This window comes from Cololabis saira, chromosome 24 (genome assembly GCF_033807715.1).
Source record: "Cololabis saira isolate AMF1-May2022 chromosome 24, fColSai1.1, whole genome shotgun sequence".
In the NCBI taxonomy this organism is placed as follows: domain Eukaryota; kingdom Metazoa; phylum Chordata; class Actinopteri; order Beloniformes; family Belonidae; genus Cololabis; species Cololabis saira.
In genome coordinates this window covers 11,318,422-11,337,788 of record NC_084610.1, presented here as the reverse complement: position 1 = coordinate 11,337,788, position 19,367 = coordinate 11,318,422, and the positions used below count along the sequence as shown (strand labels likewise).

Below are 19,367 nucleotides of genomic sequence, written 5' to 3'. Positions count from 1 at the left end.
TTCTACACATAAAATTGCGGTTCTCTGACATCAACACAGTTTACAAAACGCTTACGTACTTGGTGCGTGCTTAATAAAATATTTTGTATTAATGTGAAATAAAGGATTCGCTCCTTAAAGGCCCGCTGCCCCCGCAGTCCGCCGTTAGAGTCAATGTGTAGTCCCCTGACGGTGTCTGCAGCATAGACATAAATACGTAAACGCCGCATCGAGTGTTCTTTCCCACTGCTGCGATGCGTCAACAACGCCGCCATATTGGATGTGGCAAGACTGCCTGAAGTAAATTAACTTATTTTCATAAAGCGCCTTTCTACAAAGAAATTGACGTTTTACGTCTCATTTATTCATTCACACACGCACTAATATACTTGGGAAACAGTTAGGCACCAAATATAATATATTTAATTTTCTCAGATGGAAAAAATAAGAACTTTATTGATCCCACATAGGAGTAATTCATGTTATATCAGCAGAGAACAAGGTAGTGCCGAAAAACAATATATATCCCCCTCACAAAAATAAGAAAAATAGAGAAACATATTTTCTCATCAACAAAGCATATTTTACATAAACATATTTAACATTTTTCAAGTAACAAAATAACATTTGAACCATTTTTCAGATTTTTTCAGTTATTTTATTGTTGGAAAAATGGTTCAAATATGTTTGTTATTTTGTTATTTGAAAATGTTTTAATTTGTTTTGTTGATGAGAAAATATGTTTCTCTATTTTCTTATTTTGTGAGGGGGATATATATTGTTTTTCGGCACTACCTTGTTCTCTATAGCTGATATAACTTGAATTACTCCTATGTGGGATCAATAAAGTTCTTATTTGTGCCATCTGAGAAAATTAAATATATTATGTTTGGTGCCTAACTGTTTCCCAAGTATATTAGTGCAAGTGTGAATGAATAAATGAGACGCAAAACGTAAATTTCTTTGTAGAAAGGCGCTTTATGAAAATAAGAAAAAAGGAGGAAAAAAAAGAGAGAAAAGGTGAAAAAAGAGGGAAAAAAGATGAAGAGAGAAAAAAGGGAAAAAAAGGAGGAAAAAAAGAGTAAAAAGAGATGATAAAAGAAAAAAAGAGGGAAAAAAGAAGGAAAAAAGAGGAAAAAAAGATGAAAAAAGGAACAGAGGAAAAAAGAAAAAAAGATGAAAAAAGAGAAAAAAAGGAAAAAAGTCCTTTTTTCCTTTTTTTCCTCGAGGGGAAAAAAGATGAAAAAAAAATTGAAAAAAGGAAAAAAGAGGAAAAAAGGAACAAAGGAAAAAAGAGGAAAAAAATTAAAAAAGTGGAAAAAAGAGGGGAAAAAGGATGAAAAAAGAGGAAAAAAGTGCGCGTGTGAATGAATAAATGAGACGTAAAACGTACATTTCTTTGTAGAAAAGTGCTTTATGAAAATAAGAAAAAAAGAGGAAAAAAGAGGAAAAAAGGAAAAAAGATGAAAAAAGGGAAAAAAAGAGGAAAAAAGGAACAAAGGAAAAAAGAGGAAAAAATTAAAAAAAGCGGAAAAAGGAGGAAAAAAAGAGGAAAAAAGTGCGTGTGTGAATGAATAAATGAGACGCAAAACGTAAATTTCTTTGTAGAAAAGCGCTTTATGAAAATAAGTCAATTTACTTGACAGCTTTACTTTACAGCGCAGTCTTGCCACATCCAATATGGCGGCTGCGTTGACGTCAGGCCCCCAGTCTCGCGCTCAGCAGGCACGCCGATTTTTTCCAGTGTCCAGCCGCGGTACTGCAACAAAAAATCCCATGGGGCCCAGAAAGCTTTTTTCCCATAGACCGCAATAGTAAAAGAGAAGCCTCTAAAACTGTTCACAGGACACCTCCAGCTGTAATCACCGACAATTACTAATCTTTGTATTCTATATTTTTAAGTCATGGACTTTATATCCGTCAAAAATGTTTTATAACGGCCAGAAAAGTCAAAGAAAAGTCTCTTTCTGGGCGTGACGTCACGGCTTTGTCCGTGCACTCGCAAAGCGCGGTCGTGTGTGTCTCGGGAACGAGCATGGCTGAATCTAAGTCGTTCGGCGGAATAATCACTCAGAAAAGTGGAAAACACGGCTCAAAGGTGTGTTTTTGTGGTCTCTTCATTTTTTTTTCCATGACAAAAGACATTGGGTTTATAATAAAACCTCAGTAAACGAGGGGGAGCTGCTCTGATCAGTGTTGAGCAGCAGCTGAGCAGGAGACCCTCTGTCATTCATTGAGCTGGAGCTGCGCGCTATGGCACAGAGCTCAGGTGGGACGCTCAGGTCACACTCGGTCTAAACGCCCTGACCAGGGGGATCACAGACGGAAATGTTTAATAGCAAGAATAATAATGGTTTGTCATTCTTGTACTTAAACATTTCCGTTGTAGCCAACGGTGTATGGTTTGTGAAATTAAGATATCAGGCAGGAATAACACTTAATGTGAGCCCAGAAGCTGTAAAAGAATCAGAGAAAATGCAAAGTTAATTACGCCTAACATTCGGACTGCACGATCATTAATAGACAAAAAGATTTACCCAAAGGTATATAGATAAATAGCATATGACAGCTTGTGTTATTGTGGGGAATCCCATGTGTTTTTTTTGTTTGTTTGTTTTTATAAAGATGACTCGTTTTATCCTTACTCCAAAAAATAAAACTCCACAAATTAACCACATTTAAACATAATATTTGACATATTTAAACATAATACTTGACAAAACTTGTAATACAAAAAATATTTGTCTTAATGTAAGTAATAAACTTGGGAAGTTTCATGGTGATACCTGCTATTTACATTTTTACCCTATTAACCTGGGGTGTCTCATCTTAAATAAAAATGACTCGTTTTATCTTTAATTAAAAAAAACACACAAATGAACCATGTATAGTCTATAACCATGACTTTGAGAACAGCATCGGTTGATTTGCCCTATAAATCCCTAATTTCATTGTGTACATCTATACCGGTCTGAAGGACTCATGAGCGCGCAGCGCTTGTCCAGAGCGCGCAGCGCTCGTTCACATTGCCCCGGGGCATGATGGGAGGCCCCAGAGCATCATGGGAGGTGACTCAACTGCGCATGCTCTATGGGCCCGTGTACCAGGAAGTAAACCAGGAAGTCAGAAATTTTTTCGGCGGATGCGCTGGGTGAGCAAACTCCATTGAAATGAATGGGCGGCCATTTTCAATCCTGTATCCAGTTATATAATACATCCATGGTTGACGTACGGCTCAGCGCTCGATGGTCTGCAGTTTCCCGTGGTTGGAAGTGAAGCGGGGATTCCGTGCTGCGCCTGAACGCACCATGGCGGCCGCTCTCCCGCCGGCGGCTCCGCTGAACCCGCGGGCAGGAAGGGGTTAAGGAGGCTCTGAGCTCCGGATCGATGCCTCCTCTACACACGTCGCCATGAACAAATGAATTCGCGGGGAATTAAATATCAGTTTCACACAGGAGAACGAGTTCTTTGCTTTGAACCCGACCCCACCAAGGCGAAAGTGCTGTACGACGCCAAGGTAACGACCTAACACCCTAACGGGATCCTAACCTGTTTAAACTATCTAAATGTCTAGTTTTATTCTGGAAAAGCAGGGCTGTTTTTGTGCGGCACCGGACCCGAAACACGAATAGGTCCAGAAATAAACCGGGTTGACTTTAATACAGCATTAGGAACGTGTTATTGTGTTCGGGGGTTCCGGGTCCGCTTGATTCACAGACCCGGTTGGCCGCCGGAGCGGGGCGAGAAAACTAACAACTCCTGTGTTTAAACGAAGCTGCCAAGCTGTTTGACGCGGATTTGGAGACCAAAGCTGCACTTGTGTGTTAAATATCATGGTTTAATGAACGTGAGATGCATGTTTATAGCAGTGTTACTGTTTTTAGGTGAAAACAGCGTTAGTAAACAGACCTGCTAATGCAGCCGTGGCTGCAGAATCACGCCTTTGTTTGCAGCGAAGGGAGTGTTATGTACTGTATTTTCATTTATGGAGAATAACTCTAGTCTATTCTAGTTAATATGGGGTTATTGTGCAGTTTATTATCCCTTGGTGAGCAGCTGAAAGGAGTGTGTGCTAATCTAGGCTAGCTAACAGTTCACAGTCCAAGGATTTTACCTTTTTGTGTAAATTAATTTTAATTTAAATAAGCCAAGATTTTATCAAAGTACAGGCTGTCTCTTTTATTTTTTAAATATTTCACAAATGCATGTTATTTTTCAGAATTACGACAATTTGTTATGTTATGTTATAAATCTTCATTTCGGCTTGTACACACTTTTTTGCAGAACAAGAAAAAAGTAAAAAAAAAAACATTTGTTTAGCCGAAAAGGTGTAGGCTGAAGCCGTATTTTATAGTGCCTACCCTTTTATCGTGTGATCAGCTTAAATATGAGACATTAGCTTTTACTCCGTGGAAACGAACATTACATAAAGAAGACAAAAATAAGTAAGACAAAATATTCTAGAATGTTTTTCATAGTATACTTTATAATTATAGTGTTTTATATTTATTTACAGTATTTTCTTTAAACATTTCCTTAAACTTGAAGATAGAACTACAGATTTTTAGGTTGTCATTACAACTATTCCATATTTCTCTAGCCTTAATTGATGCACATCTCATTTTAATATTAGTTCTTGCTGTCGTCATCTCAAACATGAGTTTCCCCCTCAGGTCAGAGCGGGTTCTTTTATCTGGAACAGGTCCTGAATGTAGTTTGGAAGCAGCAAACAAAACCTCTTCTTTTTTTTAAGCACTCAGTATTATTCGTACATTTAGTTCAAAACGAAGATGATAAAAGGTCTGGAGTTGATGTCAGTTTTTAACTTTGTGTTTTCCAGCTGTTTGGAGATATGACGTTAAAGGATAACGGTGGGCACAGATGTATAAGTTAAATAGCCAAGAGCAAACCTCTGTTGACGTCCTAGAATAGGTTAAACTTGAGCAGAAAACATCTCCAAAAACTTCCCATCTTCTGGACTCTCTTTTGGACAGATGAAACCAAGATGAACTTATATTGGGAATGATATAAAGAGAAACTTGAGAGAGAAAGTACTACCTCCTGATTGAAAGCATATTGGATTATGGTGTTATGGTGTGGGCCTGAATCATTGATTACTGGTGGTTGTTAATGTGTGGAGCGATTCTCTGCTCACCTTCGCCAGATGATTAAAAACTGAGTGTTTAAAGTAGAAGTAGATCATGACCCTTAAAATACCAGGAAAGCACCGCAAGACTTTTTGAAGGCCAAGAAATGGATTTATTCTTTCAATGGAAGCAGTTTTCAGACAGTAAAATAATGTTTATGCAACTTTTTAAATGTATATACAGGACTGTCTCAGAAAATTAGAATATTGTGATAAAGTTCTTTTATTTTCTGTAATGCAATTATAAAAAAAAAATAAATAAATAAAATGTCATACATTCTGGATTCATTACAAATCAACTGAAATATTGCAAGCCTTTTATTATTTTAATATTGCTGATTATGGTTTACAGTTTAAGATTAAGATTCCAAGAATATTCTATTTTTTTTAGATAGGATATTTGAGTTTTCTTAAGCTGTAAACCATGATCAGCAATATTAAAATAATAAAAGGCTTGCAATATTTCAGTTGATTTGTAATGAATCCAGAATGTAGGACATTTTTGCATTACAGAAAATAAAGGACTTTATCACAATATTCAAATTTTCTGAGACAGTCCTGTATGTATTAACAACGATGTGAAATTCTACACTTAAGTCACATCTTGGTTGCTTTGTCTCAGATCCATTGTGGCGGTGTATAAATAGAATGTTCTGGTGCAACTACTTGCGTTTTTGCAGTGTTTGATTTTGCATCATTGTTCGAATCCTTCATATTTAAAAACAGATCATCAATACTGCAAATGTTGCATGGTTTTTGTTGCGACGCTTGTGCCTCCCTCTGCAGTGGCATCAGCCTCCACTCTGGGAGCACTTCTCGTTTTCCAGCTTTTATTTTGAAAAGCATTTACTGCCTGCGTCGTTCTCACTGACAGTGGTTGTCGTTGTCTTCCCGATGCAGGTCCTCGATGTCTTGATAAGTGCAGATGAACATGGAAGGCGAATCCCAAAGTACCTGATTCATTTCAATGGTTGGGCCAGAAGGTAACGGTGTTTTCTGTTGTTCTGTCGTCGATCAAAGCAGAATAGAGAGCTCGCTTCAGTTCAGTTTTCTCCCATCCATCAGCTTGTTTTCCTCCGTGTTTGTTCTCTGTAGCTGGGATCGTTGGGCTGCAGAAGATCATGTCCTAAGGGACACCGAGGAAACCCGTCAATTACAACGTAAACTGGCTCGCAAAGCTCTAGGTCGCATGTAAGTTCCTATTAATAACCATTCACGATAGAGCTCATCACAAAACTGGAGATCGGTGCAGACTATCCTAATTTATTATACATCTGCTCAAGAATAGTTTCCTTTTTTATGTTAACAGGAAGAGAAAGGGATGGACGAAGAGGCGTCGTCGTCAGTCCGGCACTAAATCCTCTCTGAAGACGCTCCCCAAAGAGGACGACAGCGATGACGCTTGTGAGGAATCTCCCCGTATCTTCAGCTTCTGTTTTCAGCTTCTCCCACTAATAACATGCATCTTTGCTTTGGTTTCAGGTTTGATTTCAACCTCGGAGAGCAGCGAAGGGGACAACTCCGACCCTGAATCCTCCAACAGCGGGGAGAGCACCTTCTCCGAGGACATCAACAAAATGGTAACGTGGCTGAATTTACCAGTTTGATGAGCAGTTCAGCCTTTCAGCTGCTATCAGTCATGAGTAGAGACAGTTCCTGCTTCTGAAGACGTCCCTGTTGTTTGTCCAGAGGGTTGAGCCAGACATCAGTGTGAAGAGGGAGTGTGAAGAGAAGATCGTTCACGTGGACATCAACATCCCAGATATGTTGAAGAAGAAGCTGGAGGACGACTGCTTCTACATCAACAAGAGGAAGAAGGTACCGGCTGGTTTTTACAAATTCATTCAGTGCGTCTCTTGTTTACGTTTAGTTTTTAAGAGCTTGTTTTGTTCCCTCCCCCAGCTGGTCATGGTCCCCTGTCAGACCAACGTGGTGCACATCCTGGAGTCGTACGTCAAGCACTTTGCCATCAACAAGGCGTTCATGGCCAACGAGAGGTACCGGCGGCAGCAGAGCTCGGCTCAGAACAGCAGCCCGCAGCCCGTCCCGCCGGAGAAGAGGTGAGTCGGCGTCACGGCTAGGACTGGGGATCGATTCAAATGTCAAGAATCAATTCGATTCTGATTCTTAAGATTCAGAATCAATTATCACGATTTGATCCGATTCGATATTGATTTGGCTTAGTGTTATTTAAAATGTTTTTTGAGCTGTTGCCTGAATTATATGACTGTAAAATAACTAGTGAAATAATAATTTCACAATAATTATTGTGAAATAACTAAGAAATAAATAACTCAAACAGGCCTTTCAATATCCATTTAAAGTGCAAAAAAATAGAGAAATTGCAACAGTTCATGCAGTAAACAAATCATTTTAGCTTATCTAATTTATTCTGTCACCACGCACACACATTGCCATGGAGCACCTGGCATTTTTCAGAAGTGTCATGACAAACTTTGTGTCCGACTACTGGGATTAAAGTTCACCGGGCGAAAATAAAAAATTTAAAAAAAATCGATCTTTAGACATAAGAATCGATTTTTAGGAATTAATATGAGAATCGATTTAGAATCGGAAAATCGATTATTTTTTTTTCAACACAGGCCTAGTCATGGCGATGTTTGGAGCTGAACACACCTCTGGAGAAGAAGGGGGAACTAAAACGATGTCACATCATTGTTGTTTTTGTTTTTAAAGTGAGGAGCTCTGCAAAGAAATGGTGGATGGCTTGAGAATCACGTTCGACTTCACGTTACCCATGATCCTCCTGTACCCCTGCGAACAAGCCCAGTTCAAGAAGGTCAGCTCCTCCAGGCTCATCCTGGCCGTGAATGAAGTCTCCCCCTCCTCCAGCAAGTAAGAGCGCGCTGATCCCACCGCTTCAACCCTAGCATGCAACTTTTTTCTCACCTCTCCTTTTCTTCCGCAGCGTCCCCCGCGAGCGCAGCCCGAGCCCACCGGGGCACAACCCCCCCACCCCTCAGTCCACCGACAGCCAGCCGGCGCTGAGCGACATATCGGCCATCACGCCCACCGCCCCGGCCCCCACCCCCAAGCGTCGCCGCCACCCCGACATGGACTGCATCTCCTACCAGTCGCAGTCGCTCCGACGCTCCACCAGGAACACGTCGGGGAGCGAGCGGCCGGCCGAAGGCAGCAGTGGAGGTAAGAAGTTAAATTAACACTAAACCATTTATGACCTACCATAGAACAAGTCCATCAAAGCATATTTTTACATTTCTGCATGCTATACGGCCATTTTATAGAGTATTTTTATTTGCTATGCATCAAAACAACCCATATAAACCAATCTTTAATAATCTGTGTAGGACTGTCCCAGAAAATTAGAATATTGTGATTTTCTGTAATGCAATTACAAAAACAAAAATTTCATACATTCAAATTCATTGAATTGATTCATTAAAAATCAACTGAAATATTGCAAGCCTTTTATTATTTTAATATTCCTGATCATGGCTTACAGCTTAAGAAAACTCAAATATCCTATCTCAAAAAATTTGAATATTCTGGGAATCTTAATCTTAAACTGTAAGCCATAATAAGCAATATTAAAATAATAAAAGGCTTGCAATATTTCAGTTGATTTGTAATGAATCCAGAATGTATGACATTTTAGTTTTTTTTTAATTGCATTACAGAAAATAAAGAACTTTATCACAATATTCTAATTTTCCGAGACAGTCCTGTAGAGTATTTTTATTTGCTATGCATCAAAACAACCCATATAAGACAATCTTTAATAATCTGTATATTACAAGTCCATACTAACTAAATAATTTGCTAAAAAGTGCAAATAACTACCAAAAAAATGTAAATTGTTTTTTTATTTTTCTAAATACTGAAATCCCATACCTAGATCCCTCAAAATTGTTAATGGAAAAAAGTAACACAGAAGCCTTTCAAACCACAGGAAATTTATTTGGTATATTTAGTTTTTTGAGATGTATCATTTTATATATCGCGTCTTCATCCGGCGCTGAAATCAGCTTCGATCTCACGGTAATCCGTTTCATAATATGTGTGTGTGTGTGCTTGTATAGTGAGTGTGTAGTGTGTGTGTGGGTTGTCACTGAGTAATCTTTCATGAAAATCTCTGATAAAAAGCAAATTCAAACCCACTAGGGGGAATGACGTCGCCTCCCTTTTCGCGGGAAGTGGCGTGAAAAAAATACAACCTGATGACACGTGATGATGTACTGTATGTGTCAACGTATATCAACGTAGGTCATGCTGTGAACACGTACTGGATCTATAAATGCGCAATTTTACTGGATTATTATGTGTGTTTTTTTTTTTGTTTTTTGTTTTTTTTTCCCAAACCATTTAATGGATTAAAACTCTGGGACACTAAATGATAGATATGTAAGTGAAACTCTTCCTGTTTAACATGCAAAAAGAATGATTGCTCTGTTTTATTTGGTTATTTATTGGTACATACATTTTGAAAATCAATAGCGCCTGCACTCCAGACGGTTATAAAGGGTTAATGTGTCCTTGAACATGCAGAATTGTTATGAACGAGATGTGAACTTGACCTGTGAACGTTATGATGGCAGGTGGGGGCAGCACTACAGCATCACCGCAGCTCAAACGCCGCTCGGTTGACGCGTCATCACAGCCCAAGTTCTTCCTCAGCCTCGACAGAAGTAAGCCTCCCAAAAAATATATCTTTTATATCTTTTATCTTCATTTTCTACTACGGAGTATTAGGGCCAAACTAAGACAAAAAAAATGGGAAATTACGAGAATAAAGTCATAATATAATGAGAATAAAGTCGTAAAATTACGAGAATAAAGTCGTAATGTTGTGAGAATAAAGTCGTAATAGAATAAAGTCGTAATATTATGAGAATAAAGTCGTAATATTACGAGAATAAAGTCGTAAAGTTATGAGAATAAAGTCGTAAAATTCCGAGAATAAAGTCGTAAAATTCCGAGAATAAAGTTGTGACATTACGAGAATAAAGTCGTAATATTATGAAAATAAAGTGGTAATTTATGAGAACTCTAACAGGAAGAGCTTCTTCTCCCTGTGTTAAAATGAAGAATATTGAGCATCTTGTGAAGTTATATTTATAATATATTACAACTTTATTCTCGTAATATTACGACTTTATTCTCGTAATATTATGACTTTATTCTCATAATTTTACGACTTTATTCTCATAATTTTACGACTTTATTCTCATTACATTATGACTTTATTCTCGTAATTTCCTTTTTTTGTTTTTTTGTTTGGCCCTAATACTCCGTCGTAATTTTCAGCTGTTTCACAAGGTAAAATAATGTTCACTTTTCAAATAATTCCAACTTCAGTTTATAGTATTTGCAGTAACCACTTTTGACCACTAGATGGTGCTATCCCCCCACTGTGAGGCGCCACCGAGCACCTCTTACTGTTGTGCAGATGCAAAGAAAACGTGGGGAGAATAGATCAGCTGTGAAATCCTTTTCTTTTTCACTCTTCAGTTGCCCTTTTTTTTACCCCATCCATCTCCTCTCTTTCTCAGAAACCCCAGTCCACAGCGGCTCGTCTTCCCCGCTGCCCTTGACGCCGAGCAAAGAGCGGAGCGGGCCCTTCTACGGGCTGGAGAGCCGCAGAAACAACGAGCTTAATGAGGTGATGATGCTGAGTGTGACGGCTCGGCTGCTTCTTGGAATATTACAACGTCTCCGCTCAAGGACAATAGCACAGCGTTATAAATAACCCCCTCTCTATCTGTCCAGGGTCATTTAGGCAGCAATCTTAGAATATAGATCCAAGTACACTGTGTCTTAAAGTGCATTTATATAAGTGCATTACCTTTTTATGTGTATTATTTTATCTGCAATGTAGCATCAACCAAAGAGTGTTAAATATGTATTCCTCTCCTGTTTTCACCAGGTTCTGAGTTGGAAGCTGACTCCCGATAACTACCCCCTGAAGGACCAGCCCCCCCCGCCCTCGTACCTGTATGGATCCCAGCACCTCCTACGGCTCTTTGGTGCGTTTTTTTTTTGTTTTTTTCTTCATTCCAGTCACATTTCTGTCTTCAGCCTCGTTGTCAGCCGCCTCCGAACTCTCCAACCCTCGACTGCTTTTCTCTTCCAGTGAAGCTTCCCGAGATCCTGGGGAAAATGCAGATACCTGAGAGGAATCTCCGAGCCTTGATCAAACACCTGGAGCTCTTTCTCAGGTAATAATCGCCGTCAAATCAAATTTTGCACTCCATTACTCCCTTTTATCTCTATAAAAGTTGAGCAGAAATGGTGTAAAATAAGGTTTTAACGACGTAAAGGCCCAGCACAGCACAAAGACACAACCTGGAGGCTATCAGCATACTGCTGACAGGTGTATTTTATACATAATGCAAGGGATTAAAAGATATGTAAGAGAATAACCTGGAGGCACTAATTCAGAAAGAAAGGAAGGGTAAGTAGACGCCAGTACGGAGGGATGGAAGGGGGAGGCAGAGATGGAGTGAGAATGTGTTAGAGGGAGGGAGATGAGTGGGCGTTACACAAGCGCGGGAGTCTAATCTTTAAATCCTCCCGAGCGATCTTCAGTTCAGCCGGTCCCTAACCTGAGGGATTTAGGTCCTTTCATTCTCTAATCAAACCCAGACGGTCCCGGCTCCCGCCAGCAGGCGGCGCTGTGGAGCGGGGCGGCGGAGCGGAGGGCCGGCGGGGCCTCTGCTCCTCTTCTAAAGTTTAAAAAATGTCTCTGGTGGCTGTAAAAGTAGAAAGGTGTTTCTTCTGGGAGTAGTTACAGCTAGAGGGGGTTAAATCAGTCGGGAAAGATCGGGTCTAAGGGCTGCAGACGTATTTTAGGAACCTATTTTTCTTTAATTCACCTTACTGTACTCCAAACACCGCGCTTGTTTTTACTTTTTTGTTTTTACTCTCTAATCAGCCTCGCGGCAGATTGTGCAGAGCAGACAGAAACCGATTGATGTCGCAGAGACTGACGTGCGGTGCATTCTGGGACTTGGCCACAGTTGATCTCTCCTTCTCCTTTTATTTTCTGCAAGAACGAGTGCGTGTGCACACATTATACTCATTTCCACCTCAACAGCTTTCTGGGTTCAGATAAGACTGAATTTTTGATGGCGAACATCCCCGAAAGTGCTTTCCGTGTCGTGGATGAGTCAAATGTTTACGGCGTTAATCGGAGCAATCAGGCTCCTGCTCTCCGTCCGCTCGCATTGTCTTGACGGTTAGTTGTTGTCGGCGTTCTTAAGTCGTCCTCTGATGAGGATAATTTGTTTGCGTTGAGATTAGGAGGGCCGGTGGAGCTAAGATGAGATGGCAAGATTTAGAGGATTTGGCCGAGTAGCGAGTACTAAGAAGATTCGGGATTAGTTTCCCCCGCTACTGATTAGATGGGAGGAGGAGGAGGGGGGATGTTTCACTTTTCCCCTCTCGGTCTGTCTGTCTGTCTGTCTGTCCGATGGAGCGATTCTGCCGGTGGTAGCGGGTAGGGATGGGCGGTATGGACTAAAAAATGTATCACGATAATTTCTGGCATTTATCCCAATAACGATAAAAATGACGATTAAAAAAAAATACCAATTCAACTCCACCTTTTTAACTATAAATTTATCTCGCTCTCAGATCCACCATGTTTGTTACACAAAAACGTATCAACGGGAATTTATCTTCTTTCTTTCTTTCTTTCTTTCTTTCTTTCTTTCTTTCTTTCTTTCTTTCTTTCTTTCTTTCTTTCTTTCTTTCTTTCTTTCTTTCTTTCTTTCTTTCTTTCTTTCTTTCTTTCTTTCTTTCTTTCTTTCTTTCTTTCTTTCTTTCTTTCTTTCTTTCTTTCTTTCTTTCTTTCTTTCTTTCTTTCTGGCTCATTTCTTTCTTTCTTTCTGGCTCATTTCTTTCTTTCTTTCTAGCTCATTTCTTTCTTTCTTTCTAGCTCATTTCTTTCTTTCTAGCTCATTTCTTTCTTTCTTTCTTTCTTTCTTTCTTTCTGGCTCATTTCTTTCTTTCTTTCTGGCTCATTTCTTTCTTTCTTTCTAGCTCATTTCTTTCTTTCTTTCTTTCTTTCTGGCTCATTTCTTTCTTTCTTTCTTTCTTTCTTTCTGGCTCCTTTCTTTCTTTCTTTCTGGCTCCTTTCTTTCTTTCTTTCTGGCTCCTTTCTTTCTTTCTGGCTCATTTCTTTCTTTCTTTCTTTCTTTCTGGCTCATTTCTTTCTTTCTTTCTTTCTGGCTCATTTCTTTCTTTCTTTCTTTCTGGCTCATTCCTTCCTTCCTTCCTTCCTTCTTTCCTTCACGTACGTAACGCAGAACCATAAATTCGACTTTACACAAAAACATCATCAATGGGAATTTATCGTTTTTACCGTGAGATGACAAATTCTTACCGTGGGGAATTTTTTTGACGGTATATCGTGAACGGTAAAATATCACCCATTCCTAGTAGTGGGCTGGATGGAGGGGCTTTGTCTCTGAAATATATACAGAATCTGAGAGCAGTGGGTCTTAAGATGTTCCTGGAAAGAGCCGGGGATGTCTAGGGAAACCGGTGAATGCAGCGTGATATCTGAGGTGCTTCATTGAAGCCTTCGGCGCCAACGCCGTGGCCCGATACACGGCTCGCCTCGAGTCTTTCATTTGGGCAGTGGACTCAAAAGTTTTGTGAATATCTGACGAGGTTTCCTCTTCTCTGCCACTCCCTCTTCCCTCCCCCCCTCTCGCAGGTTTCTGGCCGAGTTCCACGAGGACTTTTTCCCCGAGTCGGCCTACGTGTCGGCATCAGAGGCCCACTACAGCATGAAACAGCCCAGGCCGGTGTACTGAGGCTGAGCGGGCCTCTCCATCCCTCTCCATCCCTCTCCATCCCTCTCCCGTCTCTCCTTTGACCTAAATCCCCGCAGCTCGTCTGGAGCGGCGCTCAGAGGAATAACTGCCAGCTTTTCCCTTTTTTTTTTTCCCAAATCCAGCTGCGTTGTCTGTCCTTTCGCTTCTCCTCCTCGGATTTTCTTGCTGTTGTGGACCCAGTTGCTCCCCGTCATCCCGCTAACCTCGTCCCTGCTCTTAGTTCCTGCATGTGCTGCTTGGCCTCAGATTCCCGCTCCGGCTCCGGCTCCGGCGTGTGTCGGCTACCTTTTTACTAGGCCTTCAAAACACTGACTCTTCGGAGACATGTGCTACTAACCCTCCTTGTTGTTGAGGTCGTGACCTGCTCACGCTTTTTTTGAAGACTGCTCTGACTGACCTCGTCCTTCTTCTGAGCCGCAGTTTGGGAATATTTTGGGATATTCATCAAAAGGACGGGAACGCGGTCCAACTCGATCTGTGTTGTTTGTTTTTTTTTTTAAGTGACTTCCTGCACTTCACGAGCAGCAGAAGGACTTCCCGTTCTGTGAGAAATTCAGACTGTTCAACACATTTCAGTCATGAATGTTCAATAAAAGTTTGAATCGGTGAGGTTCATTCGGTGACTCGGGAGATTTTAGTTCTTGTGTTTTCACCGTATCAAAAATTTGTTTGAATCAGTTGTATTTTTCTTCCAACAAACAAGTATTACTCTTGTTTTAGATCGGTTCAGATAGACTTCACGTAGATTTATACATGACAACGGACGTGTTTACGCTCCAAGAACGATGATAAACGAAGAAATGCCTACGACAGCACTGGCTTTACTAGTTTGCTAGTCTGACTATTAGATGTCAATGTGAAAAATGCAACACGATGCGTTCAGGGTGGTTAGTTTTTCACACTTGGGACTAATATCTGATGATACCTCAGCTTGTTCTTTATCAGTAATTTTTGGTTTCTTTTGCTTCGTTCAAAGTAAAAAAAAAAAAGATAAAGATTCTTGTTTTGTTTTTTTTTTTATGAATGATTGTGATGGATCTTTATTTTCTGGTACCACGGTACCAAAACCGCAATCATCCTCCATCCTCATTTAAGATGTTGCTACTGAAACGCCATCTGAAATGAGAGCTGCTGGAGCTCCGCTGGTGTTTACTTGGTCCGGTCATACATCTTAGCACATTGGGTGAAATTACTCCCAAAAAAGCCCCTAATTATTGATAAATGTGTGTTGTTGAATAATTCTCACTGGTGGCCCTCTAGTGGTCATTTGAGGAACTTCTTTTTCCCCCAGCAGATTGTGCATATGTTGGATTTTTGGGTGTAAGGTTTTCGTGCTACCTCCTTCAGGAGACATTTGGAGCGCTGGATAATTTTCCCTGACCTGGAGATTGAAAAATAACTGAACCGCTCAACCGACTCAGGTTTTTAATGCGCCAGAATTTGATCTCAGGTACCAAAAAAGTAGATTTCCATGACATGTTTCCTTTAACAAATTGAAAGACTTATTCAGCATGCTTGAAATGAATTCAAGTGGATTCCTTGTTTTTGTTTTATACAACTACTAAATTATTTCGTATCCATCCTCTGAAGCCTTCGTATTTCCAATGTTGGCAGATTCAATTTATCTGAAGCGAAGCAGCATTTTTCTTTTTACACGAGACTGAAATCGATATTCTTTCAGTGTCAGAAATAAATATGTGCTGCTTGTTTGCTGCTGCTAGACTCCTGAATGTTTGCCAACATTTTGATATTAGTCAAGCGTCAACCCTGCAGATCGTATCTCAAGGGGAATATGTTGCTTAGATTAAAACCAAAACCTCACGGTTTGGGGGTCAAAATCTAATTCTAGATCTAGATTTTACTATTAAAAGTTTTAAGCAGTGCTGCTGGGCTTCTTTAAAAAAAATAAAAATTAACCATACTACTATTGGATAAAAATGAGGCCAGAAATGTGGGTAATACTAAGTACCCCCTTACTGTTTCCACAGGAATTGACAGTAAATTGCGGTTAAAAAAAAAAAAAAAAAGTAGTACTTTTCTACTTTTCCTGCATCACTAATAAATTGCCTAATAGTCCCCCGAAAATGGATTCTGGTCACGTTTCATTACCATCATCAGAGATTCAAACTGAATTGACATGAGCACCTTTTATATTGGTTTGGTTCTCAGCAGTTCTCATGATTATTCATGTTTTGTGTTAAAAGCCTGTTTGGATTTTTTTTTTTTTTTTCAAATAATTATTTCCTTGGGATTAAAAGGATACACGAAAGCCCTTCTGGGAAAAAAACAAAAGAAAATGTATAAATCTTTGACTTTGTCTAGTTTAGTTTAGTTTATTTTGTTTTGGTCATTTACATTTTAAGATGTTTGCATATACACAATATATGTACAGTATACACACAGGTATAAATATATATATTATATATATGTACACATTTCCTTTTTTTTTTTTTTGACCAAAAAGGTATAGGCTGAAGCCTCGTGGCTTATTTTGCCTATCCTTTTCAACAAAGGCAGACTTCAGAAACAAAAGATACTAATAAGAAGAAAACGAAACGAACAAACAAAACAAAGAAAATAAAGAAAGAAGAGAAGAAAATAAGTGTGGTCACTCACGATTTGAGGACGGCTGCAGGAGGAAAGTTGCATAATTTAGACAGTTTAATATGAAGATAATTTATATTTGTGTTCTATATTTATCCATTATTTTAGATTTATAATTTATTTTTAAATTTATAAATTGAGCTACTTTTTTTTAGTTCCTCATCCAGGCGGTTCCATAGTTTCACCCCTTCGACACTGATACACCGCGACATTTTTTTCATTTCTGCTCAAAAATGTCTAATGTCCAGATTTTTTATATTCTAGAAACCATAATAGAAGGTTTTTATTTTTTATTTATTTTTTTAATCTGTTAAACTTTCTCTCAAAGGCAATGTATTTCTGACGAGTTGTGTTTAAATGTTCGGCTTCCGTCGCATTTCCCCCACAGCTGCAGGGCTGAATATCATTAAAAGATCGTTAGGAGGAGGAATCTGTGTTTAATGTTCATGTAATAAGTGCTCAGTCTTTCCTCTATACCTTAACTGACTTCTTTTACTGTCTACAGGCGATACTCGACGTGCTTAATCTAGTCCCACCGCACCTGTGGGAGCCGGCTAACTTGTTCTCCCCCATTTGAGGGTCCTATCGCGTTTTAGAGGTAAACCTTAATTAGATTTCATCTGGATGTAATCAACCGCAGATCGGCGCAACTCTAGACGGCACTCTCGCGCCTGCGGCTATCACGTAGCCGCAGAATCCCCCCCGTCCAGGCCTCTCCGGGCGTCTCACATCGATTTCCCGTCTTCCACCATCGCTATCAACTTACCGCGTAATTCAATTGTTGTTGGGGTTAGAATGGGCCGTAATGAGATGTGAGCCATCACCTCTTAAGTGCTGCTCGGACCTTCCAGGCTGATGCGCCACCTCTTCTGGTGCATTCTGGGTAACCATCTGCACCTTCACGTTTGTATCTCTACATCTCTTTGGTCTCATGTTCTCTGCGATTGGTCTTCTTGGTTTTTAGTCAATAATTTTGTCAAAGAGGGGCACACATTCTCTTCATGTCCCGGTTGTTTAATTCCCCCCCCATGGAGCTGGGACCGTTCCTGCGTGAGGAGTGGGTGGACACCAGCAGCTCTGCCTCCTCCGACTCCTCTTGGTCGTCGTTTGACCTCAGCACCGACCTCACGTCGGTCAGCTCGGACCAAGCCTCGACCCCGGTGACGGCTCCCGGCGAAGACCAGAGTCCCCGGACAGCCTCCTCAGCTATGGTTCCGTACGGGGGACGGGGCGGCTACTTGGAATGGAGGGAGACGTCTTTTCTCGGGAGTGACGAGTGAGTATGGCAGTAACCGGGACTTTTATGAGGGACCAGATGGAAATGAGAGTCAGAAGTGCTCTGAAAGTGATGATTCTCACTGAGATTTAGCTTTCAGCTCACAGTGACGACGATCTGTTTCATCTGGTTTTAATCATGATTGTTCTGTAATGGGAGTCTGATTCCCAGCTGCAGGACTGTGAGAGCAGCATTAGTTTAGATAGACGTAGGGCTGGGCGATTTTGGACAAAAATAAAATCCCGATTTTTTTTTCTCTGAAAACCCGATTTTCGATTTCGATTTTTTTTGGTAAAACTTCAAAAGACAATGGAATAAATTGTTTCAAATATTTTATCTTTATTTTTAAAGAAAAATAGCAAACAAATTTCCCTATTGGGAATGAAGTGCAATTGAAAGATACTGTAAATCCTCCTTGAGTTTAGTAAAGTGACAACATTTACAATTTTCTTAACCAAACAAAGATGACTAGACGAGCTCTGTCTGTAATGCAGCCAGCTGCAAAAAAGGAAAATCGATTTTCCGATTTTCCTTTTTTAACATTGATTTTGATTAATAAATCCGATTTAGATTTTAAATCGATTAATCGCACAGCCCTAGATAGACGCCATAAACCACATCTCCTCTTGAGTTCTTGAGAGGGTTTTTTGGTTTGTTTTTTTGGTAATTGGAAAACCCAGGCTGAAATTTATTTTTCAGTTCTTTATTTTTTTTTTTTTAATGCGAGTCATTTTCTGCCACTGTCCGTCTCTTGCTTTCCACCTGTCCAATGGAACTTCAGGACAAGAACGGAGCATTTCTGCTGAAATTTTATGCACGGGACATCAAATTTTCAAAAAAAGTTGGGTTTTTTGTGTTGTGTTATGTCTGGCACAAAATAAGAAAAGTTAATATCAATATCATCAATAAGAAAGAGGTCAGTGATGCTGGCTGTTGCAGTTGGTCTTTAAAGTCAAAGCTAACGGTGATGATACTTACCCGTCGAACGCCCATTAAATCTGCCACTTGTCCGTTTGTTAAAATAATTAGATTAAAATAATATTTAAACTTAATTTTCACTTAGAAATTAAGTTTAAAGTTTTCGGTCCGGTACTGGCATGTCCCACCGGGAGGAGACCCCGGGGAAAACCCAGGACTGAGAGACTGTGTCTCTCGGCCTGCCTGGAAACGCCCGGTGTCCCCCGTCTGGGCAAGTCTGGGCATCTCTGCTCAGACTGCTGGACCCGGTTCTGGATAAGTGGACCGAGATGGATGGATGGATGGATTAAACATGTTCACTTCAGTTTTTAGAAGCGTGATGTTCATAATGCAGCTGCAGACATTTCTGCTGGTTGTTGCATCACCTGACTCCAGCACCACTATTCCACCCTCCGCCTCTGATTCCCAGCTTTTACCAGCTTTAATCTACTTTTTCTCATTTGACTGTTTTTATCCTCATTCAGCTCTTTCTTTTATTTTTTTCCCTTTTTTTTTTTTTTTTTTTAATGTCACCCCACCCCCACTGACCTAAACATAAAGTAATTTTCCTGCAGTTGTGGTT

At 40.1% G+C, this 19,367-nt stretch overlaps 2 protein-coding genes across 3 annotated transcripts in view; both read left to right on the top strand.

The window, feature by feature from the left end:
* Window positions 1-3,256: 3,256 nt before the first annotated feature.
* Window positions 3,257-14,570, top strand: LOC133424858 (male-specific lethal 3 homolog). Of its 2 annotated transcripts, none has more exons than XM_061715408.1 (14): window positions 3,257-3,496; window positions 6,026-6,108; window positions 6,221-6,316; window positions 6,435-6,529; window positions 6,608-6,705; window positions 6,815-6,943; window positions 7,028-7,185; window positions 7,823-7,981; window positions 8,055-8,290; window positions 9,703-9,792; window positions 10,657-10,766; window positions 11,031-11,130; window positions 11,238-11,322; window positions 13,827-14,570. In XM_061715408.1, the coding sequence occupies exons 1-14, from the start codon at window positions 3,398-3,400 to the stop codon at window positions 13,924-13,926; spliced, it is 1,638 nt and encodes a 545-aa protein (XP_061571392.1). In that variant the 5' UTR covers window positions 3,257-3,397; the 3' UTR covers window positions 13,927-14,570. The 2 variants fall into 2 exon arrangements, with proteins under 2 accessions (XP_061571392.1, XP_061571393.1); XM_061715409.1 differs by lacking the exon at window positions 3,257-3,496 and adding an exon at window positions 3,703-3,798.
* Window positions 14,571-17,729: 3,159 nt separating this feature from the next.
* LOC133425070 (FERM and PDZ domain-containing protein 4-like) overlaps window positions 17,730-19,367 on the top strand; it is a 94,039-nt gene continuing 92,401 nt past the window's right edge. Inside the window, exon 1 of the mRNA XM_061715731.1 lies at window positions 17,730-17,827. Coding sequence (XP_061571715.1) covers window positions 17,760-17,827 — 68 coding nt within the window. The 5' untranslated portion in view covers window positions 17,730-17,759. The remainder of the gene's footprint in view (window positions 17,828-19,367) is intronic.

Bases quoted from the DNA above. Each gene is read 5' to 3' on its own strand.
- LOC133424858 (XM_061715408.1), top strand. From the start codon at position 3,398: ATGAATTCGCGGGGAATTAAATATCAGTTTCACACAGGAGAACGAGTT. The intron at 3,497-6,025 runs GTAACGACCTAA...TTCCCGATGCAG, and splicing joins AAGTGCTGTACGACGCCAAG to GTCCTCGATGTCTTGATAAG. The intron at 9,793-10,656 runs GTAAGCCTCCCA...TCTCTTTCTCAG, and splicing joins CTTCCTCAGCCTCGACAGAA to AAACCCCAGTCCACAGCGGC.